Below are 14,114 nucleotides of genomic sequence, written 5' to 3'. Positions count from 1 at the left end.
CAGAGGCTAAAACCAGTGTGGGGGAAGAAGGTAGTTATAAGCGGTCAAAGTCGCGGTTTTTATTATTTTTTTTGTGACGCTCATGATCGAGATAGTGCACCATAATTTGGGAATAAGTAGGTCATGACGTAAGTAAGTAAAATTTCCAGGGGCGGAACGCTGCGTGGCCGACAAAGGGGTGGGGGCAGGGGTGAATATAAAAATTATAAGGGGTTTTTGTGACGTTCGTCCCCGACGCAGCGTTCCGCCCCTGAAGATTTTACTTAAGGCTGTATGACACTATGCATTTTCTTGTATCATTTCTAATATCGTTTCTGATATCGTTTCTTGTATACATTTTCTTGTATCATTTCTTGTACGTACATTTGGGCCCTGTATGACACTATGCAAGTTATTGTATCGAAAATTGTATGAAATTTGGCACGTGATTGGTCTAAATTTTGTTTGTCACCCTGTCCTGTGTCACGTTATGGTAGTACCGCATCTACAGCTACAGCTGATTTTAAAGATTTTATAAAATTTACAAACTTTTAATTAACATTTTAATGTTAACCAGAATTTTACGTTGACTGTTTGAGGTTGATTATTTGTGTTTTTATTTTGTTTTGATATTTGTGCTAAACTATTTGCATTAGAATTATCTTCAGTTTGATCCAAATTAGGAATAATATTGTATTTTCGTCTATTAAAAAATTATGCACCATGAAACCTAAATTTATAGTTTGAACTTTACTAGGAGCTAAATATATGGTTATTAGTAGAACAGTAGTCCATACCAAACGGTATATTAAGTATCAATAAAAGATTTATAAATAATACCTACAAAAACACAAATAAATTCATCAATACATGATCCCATTTTCATCTCAGCCGCCATTATGAGTAAGTAATTATGACATTTTAGATGTTTTACCACCAGGTTTTACGTTTTTGCTCTTTGCGCAGAAATTGGCGCAGTTCTTGTACAAGAATCTGTGTCTGACTCAAATTTTTGTATCGTTTCTTGTATCTGTGTATGACACTATGCATTTTTTTGACATATCAAAAACGATATTAGAAACGATACAAGAAAATGTATAGTGTCATACAGCCTTTAGTTATGTCATGATCTACTTATTCCCAAATTTGAGTGCACTATCTCGACCACGAGCGTCACAAAAAAAATAATAATAGCCGCGACTTTGACCCCTTTATAACTACCCTCGTCCCCCACTCTGGTTTCCGCCCCTGAAGATTTTACTTAGTTATGTCATGATCTACTAATTCCCAAATTTTGGTGTACCATCTCAATCAGGAACGTCACAAAATAACCCTTATAATTTTTATATTCACCCCTGCCTCCACCCCTTTGTCGGCCACGCAGCGTTCCGTTCCTGCAGATTTTACTTAGTTACGTCATGACGCAATACTAAGAGTATTATTTTGTATTTTGACAACGACATCCGACTTGGGCGTCGAAACTTTAAAAAAATAATTTTTTTGTTAAAATTGAGGATTATTTCCCATTGAAAATAGTTGATTATAATTTTTTGCATAATATCGTTGTAGTTACACCCGAAAAATAACTTAAAATCATAAAAATTTCCAAAAATGTATCGCAAATTTTTTAAAATGGAATTCGCGATGCAATGACATAAATATGAGAACTAGCACAATTATGGTTTCAAGTTGATTTTCGGATGTAACGTGCAACTACAATGATATTATGCATGCAATTATGTTGCATCGCAGATTTAAAATGCGTTTATCTCGAGAACAGTTGAGTGTACCGAGATGAATGTAGTATACCTTTTTTAAGTAAAAATGTTAAGAGAAAAAAAGTTTTGAATAAAAAAGTATGTAGAGTGGAGATAAAAAAAATTGAACGTATTAAATGAGCGCTGAAAGACGTATGTAGCGTCCTCTGGGTAATACATCATTTTTGGTGGCGAATTTAGATTTCTTGTCCCAAAAAAATTCCGATTACCAAATCTTGTGTTGTTATCCCATGCCTGTCAGGAAATATTCAAAAATAAATAAAATAAAAGTTTAACTTTGACACCCTGTATTCAAAGGCGGATCCAGGGAGGGGGCCATGGCCCCTCCCGAGAATTTAAAAAAATATAAATTTAATTATTTGCAGTTCAAATGTTTTTAGTTTCAAACACATAATATATATATATATACAAAACAGAGGATAAATTATATCTTCTTGACTATAATTGAACAAAAGCAACAACGGAAGCTCCAAGAATGACATAGGCTGTTTTGTAAATCAAAATGTTGATAACTTTGCAAAGTGCCAATTGTTAGAACGACCTTGGCAGCTATCAAAAACGTATTAATTTCCATATTCTGTACACATAAATAATAAAAAAGAACTGAAACGTTACTTGTATCACTAACACTTAGAACAAAGGATTTGGTTGGTACTTTCGCAGGTTCAAAATATTTTGCAAGTATTGCGTTTCATTATTCTAATGCAAATATGGCCACAATAAAGGGATGACAGCCCAAAGCCTTGTCACGCAACCTTTAACATCTTTCGCCAAACTCATGGGCAAAGACAGAGCCATACAAACCCATGAAAAAACATACAACAGGGAGTGCGTTCAGGTTGGGCTGGATTTTCTACAAAGTTATTGCAACCCACAAAAGTTAGTCATTAACCAGATAGACTCTCAGAGGTCTAAACAGGTCCACGAAAATAGAGTAAGACTACGACCAATAGTAGAGTCTATAGTGTTCTTAGGTCGACAAAATATTCCTCTAGGAGGCCATCGTGATAATGGCCTTCTGCGCCTAGACGAAGATGCTCTGGAGCTGGACCTAGCAATGCGGGGGAATGTAACGGTTTAAACTCACTTCATGAGATAGGTAATACTCTCAAACAACACCTATCCACAGCATCACCCGAGTAACAGACATTAGTAGCACGAGTCTATTCTAGTCTGTATCAATTGATAACATGTTTTGGTGAAGAAATAATGAAACAAATATTGAATCAGGTTCAAAGTGCAAATTATTACTGTGTCAGATTTGATGAAACGACCGACGTATCCCACGTGGAACGGCTTTCTCTTAATTTGAGATATATACACAATAATACATTCGTGAAGACTTTGTCAAGTTCATTGACGCTCAGGAGAACATAAAAATAATTAGTGAAAATCAAGAAAGAGGGGAAAAATGAGGCCTGACAGGAGAAGCATTGGGAAAAATAGTATTAAAGTTGTTGAAGCAACTGCACTTGGATCCTGAAACTGGAAGAAATGTGTAGGAATCGGTACTAACTTTCATAATACTTTGATAACGATAAGTTCTGAATGTCTTTATGACACTCAAAAGTGTGTGAAAAGTGCTTTAAAACTCACTACTGTAACCCTCATTTTTAAAAATTACCCCCAAACCCCCCGGTACCGCCTCCCCAAATAAAGTTCATGGCCCCTACCCAAACTCGGTCCTGGATCCGCCCTTGCCTGTATTTCGGTTATTATCAACTTTCGTACTAAGGTAAATTAGCTTAAATCGACCTATTTTAAGCTCAGGAATCTAAGGTGAAGCTATGGCCCATTCTTTACCAAACACCCTGTATGTAAAACCGGGCGACGCACTTTACATTCACGATCTTAGTATTGACCTTCGCGTTCGAATGACATGTTGCTATATCTTTCCTGCCCTACTGTATGGAGTAGAAGCGTGGACTTTAAGTGAGGTTATGTTTAAGTGAGGTTATGTTTCCTGACAGCCTTTGAGATGTGGGTATACAGACGACTACTAAAAATAAGCTGGGTTGACAGAGTTAGAAATGAGGAAGTCCTTACATGTGAAGTAAACAACACAACTGGTCAATACAGGGTGTCTCGGAAAATAGTGCGTTCCTTAAAGGTATAGGAAGAAGGCACCATGTAGAACAAAAAACTTTTATAACATTTTTTTTTAAATGCAACCGTTTACCCAAAAAATTAAAATACATTTTGGTATGCAAATTTAAATCTGACAACTATGTGCGATACGCAAATTTTAGGCATAGACAGTCCCATGTCCCATGTCCCATGTAAATAGATAGAAGACAGATAGTAATCAGATAGTTTTAAAGAATCCTGTTTAGTGTCAATGCCGAAAATGTTTTCGGATCGTGAGTGTATTACCTATTATGTTATTACGTTGATTATTTTTTTCACCTGTCAAATTCTGACGTTTTGCTTTTTCAGCCAATCACCACGCGTCGTTCTAGCCAATCATTGAGTGTAATACTGATAAAACAGCCTCTTCCTTGATAAAACAGTCTCTTCCCTGATAAAACTTAAGGTACCCTAAATTTCACATAATACGTACATACCTGTGTTTACTAACTTAATTTATGAACAGCCCTGGTACATAGATGTTTTAAAAACACTAACCACGATATACTCGGATTTTCTACAGTTTTTATTTTCAAAATAAATATTTCTAAACTTTTCATAAACGTCAAACAGAACCGATGTAAACCGTACACAGAACACAGAACTAATTCTTCTATTTTGTTGCCGATTTCAACAAACCAGTGTTATCACATAAAAGGATTCGAATATTTACAACGTAATATTTTGGAACAATAGTTACTTTTAAAATACACATTATATTAGTAGAATTAGTAAAATAGTTCTAAAATTACATTCTTCTATTTTATTATTACAAAAACACGGGTGAATAATAATTAAATAAAATGCATTCACCTGGGGGTTAGGCAAAACCAATTACACCACTGCACTGTGGTGAACTCACCCAGCGTAGCTGGGTAAGACCACGAAGCAAGTAGGCCGCGCAATTTTGACCGATTTAAATTTTCGCGATTTAACATCACAATATTGGCTCACAAAATAATCTTTTCAAATACCACTCGTCCTCTAAATTTTGCTTGATAAATTTTTTCGTTTTCTTACTTAAACTTCTTTATTTAGGGTAAAATCACTCAAACAAACCGAAATGGATAAAATCACTCGTCCTTCGGACTCGTGATTTTATCATTCGGTTTGTTTTCGTAATTTTACCAAATAAAGAAGTTTTCGTGAAAACAAAAAAATTTATCGATAAAATTTAGAGGACTCGTAATCTTACCTTTGATTATTTATGTCAGATCACTAAATGGAGAGATATAATAATTAATTTCTTTCAAAATGTTTTGCCGGTATTTCTCGTCGTAAGAATGATGTTTGTGAAAGTGGGTTACTTAAAACATCTATTCAGTATAATAATTATTTTCAAGTAAGTACAACTTAATTATTCCAGTTCACAAGTAAACTATGTACCTAGTTCAGTTAAAGCCCTCAGCAATACTCAGCATTCAACACATTTAAACCTTACTAAATACCTAATATTAGTTCAGTTAAAAGATGTGTTCTTATGTTAAAATATGTATAATTCGTTTAAAATTATGCAATAGGTATTTCAATACATTTCAAAAGAAAATAATTTTAGTAAACAAAAACAAATAGTAAATACATAAGTACCTATTATTAAGTTGGATTATTTTAAATACTGTAAATCACAATCACAAACGAGTTCTTATTATCTGTTATTATTCCGTAGTGCGTACGATGTTGCCAGTTTATTAAAATTTCCAAACATTAAAATACAGGTATATGGAAAACAATGTTATCTTTTTTTTGGAAACGGTTAACTTTAGAAAAAAATGGTATGGGACTTTTTTTGTTCTAAATTGTGTATTCTCTTCATACCTTCAAGGAACGCACTATTTTCCGGGACACCCTGTATAATAAAGAGACGCAAGCTGGAATACTTCGGTCACATTATGAGACAACCTGGAAAATATAATCTTTTACATCTGATCATTCAGGGAAAAGTAGACGTGGTCCTGGTATAAGAAGAACATTATGGCTTAAAAATCTCAGGCAATGGTATGGAAAATTGACTACATCGTTATTCAGAGTTGCTGTCAATAAAGTCACGATAGCGAATATGGTAACCAACATAATATCCAACGATCGATAACGGTCATGGAACTAGCAGATGAAACTAAATATAGGTAAAGGGTACTCACCACTGCGCAGCTCCCACTGTGTAATTTTTCTATCTCTGTCAAATATATTGTTTATTGTTATATTGATAACAGATTGCAATAAATAAGGGAATTTGAAAAAATGAAGACGCACTAGGTGATTGTTATGGAATTTTAAAAAATAATTGTTATTGGAGACAAAGAACCCTGCAATAGGTAAGTTACTTTTTAGATTTCTTTTAAAATAATAAAGCCATTTTCATTCTAATAAATGTATGCTTAGGAATGATCTAATATGCTTTAACCTTTTAAAACCCATTATTCCATTCCTACGACTATTTTTAGTCCTATTAAAATAGAAAAATGTAATTAAAGATTTTCACCCCGATATATAAATAGCAGCGCGACCACCTCTAGCATTCGGGGGAGAGAACGGCGAATACCTCTGTTTCTGTTCTTGCCGTGGTCCGCGGCGTTTAGTCTGAATCTGTGCTTTGCGTAAGAAGGGTCGTCAATTGTTTATCCGAATATAGCACGCGCCGAAGTGTTGCTCAAAACACGCCTCCTCCACAACCAAAAATAACAACAATGGTCCGCGTGTTCGCGAATAAAGTGAATTAGTGAAGTGATTTTCAACCTTTCTTTCTGGATTTCAGTGATAAACGAGGATCAAAATGGATGACATTAATTTCGCTGCTCAGTGTTTGCTTGAAATGTCCCACAGCAAGGATTACCTTAACATAAACAGACCCCTTGATCTTTCCACCCACGTCATACGCGAAGTCGTGTTCGTTAACGCTCCTGGACCAGCAGTGATAGTTGAAAAAATACCCCCTATACCCTCCAACTATGTCAAAGAAGAAACTACCACCACCAACACAGAATCTTCTTCGTACATGGTTGCTCGCATACTCACAGACCTCACCAGGATCAAGCAAGAGCCGGTGCCAGAGGTTCCCAGTGATTCGGAGGGTTCCTTGACGATAGATGAAGACAGCGATAAAGAGAAGAAGAGCCCCGCCTCCGAGACACCTAAAGAGAAGGCGGCAACGCCCCCTCCGGTGCAAAAGGCCGAAGGGGTACCGCCCACTAAAAAGGCTAACGTCACTAGGGCTCAAACGGGTACTCGGTTGGGATCACAGGTCAGGAAGACTCACAAATGTTCGTATGATGGTTGTCAAAAGGTTTATGGAAAAAGTTCGCATCTTAAAGCTCATCTTCGTACACATACAGGTAAGATCACAATACCTATTGTGTATGTAGTATAATGTTTATTTACGGACTTGCCATTTTATTACAATTCTCCCAAGAAGAACGTCACGGAATAAACCCTTTTTGGTCGAGCATTAAAGTGTCATTCAATAACGGACCACATTTTGCAGCTACAATTTCTTCAAAAGATTTAACAAAAACTGAAATTTTAGATATGAGTCTGTAGTTTTCAATATAGTTTTACCACTTTTATGGACTGGGATAATATAATTTTTTTTCCATATTTCTGGAAAGTCACTATTTTGCTATATTTTGGGAATTGTCTAAATTACATTGTCATATTTCATTGCGTTTGGAAAATCAAACCAGTTTTGTTTATTATCTACATAATTGCAAAAATCTTGACGTACCTAGTAGTTTGTAAATTATTTAGGTGAATCTGATGATATATTTACCTATATGTTTTGTAATAATCCCTAAATTCTTTCCGCAAATTAGAAAAAAGATCATAGTCCCTCTTTGCACGAGCAATCTTTTGAAATATTATGTTTTAACTACTTAGAGTACCATTTCGGAAATTTCGAGTTTTTGCACCTAGTTTTTGGTACAAATAGATATAGTATAGATACAGGAATCTAACATTTCATAAAATTTATCAACACTATAATTTAGATTCATCTGTATCATCCAACAAGGATCAAAATGGATGACATTAGTTTCGCTGCTCAGTGTTTGCTTAAAAATGTCCTTGTTGAGTAGAGAATTGCCTCAACATAAACAGACCCCTTGATCTTTCTACCCACGTCATACGCGAAGTCGTGTTCGTTAATGCTCCCGGACCAGTAGTGATCGATGAAAAAATACCCCCCATACCCTCCAACTAAATCAAGGAAGAAACCACCACCTCCAACACAAAATCTTCTTCGCACATGATTGCTCGCATACATACACACATCAATGTAATATTTGGGATAGGGTAAGGATTGTTTATTTCGTAAAGATTTATATTACAATGGTCCCCGTTTAGGACGTTAGTCCTCTTCAGGGTTCGTGTTGGATGTTTCTTGTGAGCCGTAAAAGCAAACAGTCCGAAAAAACTCTGGGGCAAGGTGTGGTGGCGCTCTGCGATGCCGGACGGTGTTGGTTCAGCCAGCCATCAGAAGTCAGAGAAAGAGGTTTGACCGTTGGTGGTGGTTCTTATGGACATATGTGTGTACTGTCCATGCTTTATCCTCGACCAGTCTCCCTAGAAACCATTGTACGCCAACTGGCAAGCCAGCGGCCCTCGTCGGCGGTCAGGAGGTGGTTTTTGGACTGCGCATGGACAGTGAGCGTTCGAATGTTAGAAAATAGTTGCGGCTATTTTCTTGGGGCGAACAGGTATAATTGTGCAATGAAGTTGGGAAACCGCAAAAAACCAACTTCTCAGATCTTCAATGCATGATTGCATTAGAATGGACGGTGGATGGAGTTTTTTCCGTTTGGGCTTTCGGCTGCGTACGTGGCCAAAAGAAGAACAGGAACATTTTAGAGTGTTTTGGGTGTCGGATTGGGGACCGTTGATAATTTTTGTTGTGAAGTTCCTGCTCAGTGAGAGTATCCTCTCAGTAATTTTGGGGACGTTTGAAATGTTATGGATTTCGTTACTGGGATATCTCCAGGGCTTGTAGTTCGCTGTACGCAGGATTCTACGTTCCGCTTGCAACAACCTACGATTTTAATCACGATTGAGTAGGCAATAGAGGCCTGATTTGTATTCAATGACGGGTCGAATATAGGTTTTATAAGTGTGTATGAGAGTCTCTCTGTGTGTCTTACCAATTGCCCCAGCGAGAGGACTAAGGAGTCTGGCTCTATTTCTTACCCTATCTAAAGTTGCCTTTAGGTCTGCATCCCAGTTGAGAGTCCTGGTAAACAGGACTCCCAAGTAGTTAGCAGTCAGGCTAGCAAGAGCCTTTCTCCCATCAAACTCAGTGGATATTGGTCGTCTTCATTTCTAATGATTTTGTGTGACACAGAGGGAGCGCGAAACACAATGGTTGTTTTTTTATTCGCGTTTAGTGTGACTCTCCACTTATTGCACAATTCTTCGACCGCGTTCAACAGAGTCTGTGCTCTTCTATGAATAAGTGGTGGGTTATATCGCATGGATGTTGTGAGCAGAGCCGTGTCGTCAGCGTACAGGAACAGACGAGTACCTGGGATATTTTGGTTTGAGAGGTCACTGTTGTAGATGATGTAAAACAGTGGTGCTAGGACTGAACCCTGGGGGACTCCAGCTTGTGGAGTAAAGGGGGTTGACTTATGATCTCTTACTTTCACTGTTGCTCGCATACTGACAGACCTCACCAGGACCAAGCAAGTGCTGGTGCCAGAGGTTCCCAGTGATTCGGAGGGTTCCTTGACGATAAATGAATACAGCGATAAAGAGAAGAAGAGCCCCGCCTCCGAGACACTTAAAGAGAAGGCGGCAACGCCCCCTCCGGTGCAAAAGACCGAAGGGGTACCGCCCACTAAAAAGGCTAACGTCACTAGGGCTCAAATAGGTACTCGGTTGGGATCACAGGTCAGGAAGACTCACAAATGTTCGTATGGTGGTTGTCAAAAGGTTTATGGAAAAAGTTCGCATCTTAAAGCTCATCTTCGTACACATACAGGTAAATTCACGATATTTTTTATGTAATGGAATGTTTATATACCTACTGATTTGTCTTTTTTAAACGCTTTTCTTTACTTCAATAGTTTGTATCAAATCTTTAGACGTTAATTCATATTAGACATATGCATTCGCGGGAACAATACACGAATAGTCAATAAAAAAATTTATGTTTATTAATTGTTTAAATAAAAAAAAAAACGATTTTAATGGAAAATTATTAAATTCTCTTGTTTTTTACAATGGATAAACTTGAAACTTTTACAGACTGTAGCTAATTACATGAACTATACATAATTTCACTTTTTACGTTAATTGTTTACGTTATGCTTCATAAATAAACAATAAAGTTTCAAATTTTTTGCGGTTCCGACTACTTTTCATGTTTGTACATCATATGTTTTATTATTTTAATTAACATGACGATATATTTTAATGTTTGAAAAATGCAAGACTAAAAAGTAAAAAATAAAAATATGAAAAAAATATTTTTAAGAAACGCTTTTCTTTAATTACGAGTGACTAAAATTAAACATATAAAAAACAACTAAAAAGCAAAAAATAAAAAAAATTGAAAAAATCTAACACATTCGTTAAAGAAAAGCGTGGTGCAAAAACCGTTTATTCGATGAATATGCGCCACGCTTTTCTTTGACGAATGTATTAGATTTTTTCTATTTTTTTTATTTTTTGCTTTTTAGTTGTTTTTTTTTATGTTTAATTTTAGTCACTCGTAACTAAAAGAAAGCGTTTTTTAAAAATATTTTTTTCATATTTTTTTTTTACAATTCGCCCTAAATTTAACTTAAACTATCGCAGCACAGTGTGATTACATGAAAAGGGAGGTACTTACAATCGTATTTTCAATAGTACAGTATTGGTTTATTTGCAGTTAAGTTTGATAATGGAATTCTAAATAAAAAGTCTTGAGATAAACGTGTCTAGGAAGTAGGGAAGTACCTAAACCTTATCCATAGAAGCATTAGGATTAATGCTTCCTTGTATTAACTTTAAATAAAATCTACATCTAAGTACCAATATTCGTATTTCTTCAAGCGTATGTAATTTGGGTAAAGGTTGTAAAACATTATATTCGATTTCGTTTACAGGTACATACCTTCAATTTAAAAGCTAAAGTCTGAAAAACTTTTTCTGCACTCCAAAATTACTAGCTTAATTTTGGAAGGTTTTACACATAGGTTCCGGGGCATGTTTAATTATTTAGTTAATTTGCAATCGATATTACCGTATGTTTTCTTTATTATAAATTAAAATAGAAAACTGGATATCAATACCAACGAATTCAATTTATTTTAAAACGTGAACATGCTGCAAATAAATTTGATAAACTATTTAGACCATTCCATTAGTTCATATTTTCTAAAGGAAATCAATAAGTTCTTATTACATCGGAAAACGAAATATCATCAGTTTGATTCCTAAGGAATGGAGAATTATTAAAAGATCCAGAAGTGGATTTGTGCAATAGGAAAAGGGAAAAACAGAAAAGTGGATGGATTTGCGAAAGGTGCATTTTGTCAGAGCGCCATATCGCAGCGTTAAAATAATTGAGATAAATTATTCCATAGCTGAGCTTACAGGAAATAAAACAACCACTATTTCACAGATTAATAAATATTGTTAAATTTTACTAAAATAGTAGTTATTATACCTATCTTATTATCGTAAAATTATCCTTTTTCTACCCATATGTTACTATGGTAGGGGAGCAAAGTATGCTAAATTTGCAGTTACTTGAGCGTTATGGGGACCTATTGGGTTATGATTATTAGGTCCTAAAACCAAAAAAAGTTAAGTAAAATTTTCCATTTTAGTGAGGACTTTCCATTTTCAACGAAAACTTTTCGTTTATAAATTTGCAAAAGTCTGTGTGTTATTGCGTTGCCGCTCCTGCAATACTTAGAGCAGGTATATTGATGGATTATTATGTAGTTTTGTCTTCTGAATCCAAATCTGAAAACGGCATTTCGATATCTCTAACCGTCTTCGAGATAATCGACCTCAAAATCTAAAATGTGACGTCACAATCCGGTTATTTCCTACCAGGCACTAAACGTCAGCTGAAATCTTTGATTAGGAAGTAGGCTACTTTTTTAATCTGAATTTGTTAAGAGGAAACAGTAGCGATCAACAGGTAGCCAAAACGCGTTCCAAGATTGCGGCTCTAATTTTGAATATTTTTTCGAGATATTTGGCACACGTATTCGTAATATAATAAAGAATGGCGGTACAGAGCCCAATTTGAAAAATATATTAATATGTGGAAATTACTCTGTAATTAAATACAATAATAATAAAACGAGCCTGTACCGCCATAAAGAAGAACAAAAAAATATACTTTCTTCAAATAAATTTTTTTATCCGATGCCTAGATTTTGTGTCATTTTGGAACTACTAAAATTTTTTATTTCATTAGTAGTTCCAAAATGACACAAAATCTAGGCATCGGATAAAAAAGTTTATTTGAAGAAAGTGTATATTTTTGTTCTTCTTAAGGGCGGTACAGGCTCGTTTTTTTAATATTGTATTTAATTACATAGTAATTTCCACATATTAATATATTTTTCAAATTGGGCTCTGTACCGCCATTCTTTATTATATTACGAATACGTGAGCCAAATATCTCGAAAAAATATTCAAAATTACAGCCGCAATCTTGGAACGCGTTTTGGCCACCTGTTGATCGCTACTGTATCACCTTAAGCAAAGCAAATATTATTATATTATTTATATTTGAGTTTGACACTTCGTGAATGTCAAACTAAATTTTAAATTATTTAGCTATTAATAAAACGTAAATGACATTTTATAGTGAATTTAATTATTATATAAAATAATATGTGTAATAAATGTAAAAAAATACAATTTGAGTATATTTTGAAAGCAATAATACATATTATACTATATTAATAATGAATCAGTAGAAACGATTCACACAACTCAAAACACAAGTACGCAAATACGGTTGCGTGAAGCGTGGCGCAAAGCCGTGGAATTTACGAGACTCGCTCGGTCTGTAGATCCAAGTAAAGTTCATCAGTAAATAGTATCTTTATCATGTATGTATTATTTATTTTACAATATTGGAAAATTGTTATTTAAAATGTGGTTTGGAATAAAAAAGTATGTTATGATATATGAAATTACATCCTTCTAATGGAAAAAAATATTTGACGAATTTTCTCAAATTATGGATACCAACATCATTTTCATTTATAACTCTTGTATTTTTAATTTGACGAAGAAAAGTTATTCTTCATAAAATCTCTTCTTGGTCTAAGATTTATGATGCAACCATCATGAATCAAATTTTATTAATTTTATACGAGGTTTGTAAAAAAATATGAATTTCGAGTAAAGTATCTTTATAGTTCACAACATTTAAATTAGAATGATATACTTGCACATTAAAACATAATTTTTAATTCTAAACAGCTTTTCGTATTAGCAATTTTCTATATTATGAATTTAAATACGTATATAAACAAAGTTTTCGTTATGATAATGCTCGCATTTTCAACTTGTTTAATTTAATTTTCCATTTCCAACAATCGTTTATTCCGATTATAGCGCCATCTATCCATAATTCGAAAATATGTTTCGAATAAAAGTATTTTTACGTAAAGAATCCAAATCTGCAATAAAAATTTGTGGGTTGCATTTAAAATTTTAAAGTAGCCCCCACCCCACCTCATTGGGGGGTCGTGTTTGGTACTATTCGATAGATTTTTCAAAAACATTTTGAAAGTGTAGTTTGCAGTTTTTCGATCCGATGTTTATTTTGCGATATATCGCGGGGTTTGTATTTAAAATTTTAAATTTACCCCCCACCCCTCTCTGCGGGGGTCCTGTTTAGTACAATTCGATAGATTTTTGAAAACTATTGAAGACGTTTTAGTTTTCCGATCTGACGTTCATTTCGCGAAATATTCGCTTTTTTTGTGAAATTTTTGACTCGCCCATTTCCTTATATTACGCCCCGCTCAAATCGTCAGATTTTTTAAATATACACTCTTTTTCATGTACTTAACTTACCTTATCTTAATCTGACAATTTCGAGTATTTTTAAGGATAGATTTTTTTTTCGGGCTTCTTTAACGAACTTCCCTGTGTTAAGAGCCAATATGGTAGAGGTACATCTGCAGGGTACCAGGTTTCCCCCCATCTGATAATCTGACGCGCTCGAGTATTTGCAAAAATCTCTGCTTGGGCTCCTCTACCATATATCAATTAAAATCCATAAGG

General features: G+C 34.8%; 2 protein-coding genes across 2 annotated transcripts; both read left to right on the top strand.

Moving 5' to 3' along the window:
* Positions 1–6,510: 6,510 nt before the first annotated feature.
* On the top strand, positions 6,511–7,248 carry LOC114344897 (Krueppel-like factor 13). The gene has a single exon (XM_050647430.1). The coding sequence runs from the start codon at positions 6,655–6,657 to the stop codon at positions 7,246–7,248; it is 594 nt and encodes a 197-aa protein (XP_050503387.1). The 5' UTR covers positions 6,511–6,654.
* A 646-nt stretch (positions 7,249–7,894) lies between these two features.
* Positions 7,895–10,778, top strand: LOC126882467 (Krueppel-like factor 13). The gene is made up of 4 exons (XM_050647429.1): positions 7,895–7,936; positions 8,083–8,137; positions 9,529–9,849; positions 10,741–10,778. Exons 1-4 carry the CDS (start codon positions 7,895–7,897, stop codon positions 10,776–10,778), a joined length of 456 nt encoding a protein of 151 aa, XP_050503386.1.
* The last annotated feature ends 3,336 nt before the right edge of the window (positions 10,779–14,114 follow it).

Source organism: Diabrotica virgifera, chromosome 3 (genome assembly GCF_917563875.1).
Source record: "Diabrotica virgifera virgifera chromosome 3, PGI_DIABVI_V3a".
Lineage (NCBI taxonomy): Eukaryota > Metazoa > Arthropoda > Insecta > Coleoptera > Chrysomelidae > Diabrotica > Diabrotica virgifera.
This window is presented reverse-complemented; position numbering and strand designations above follow the sequence as displayed.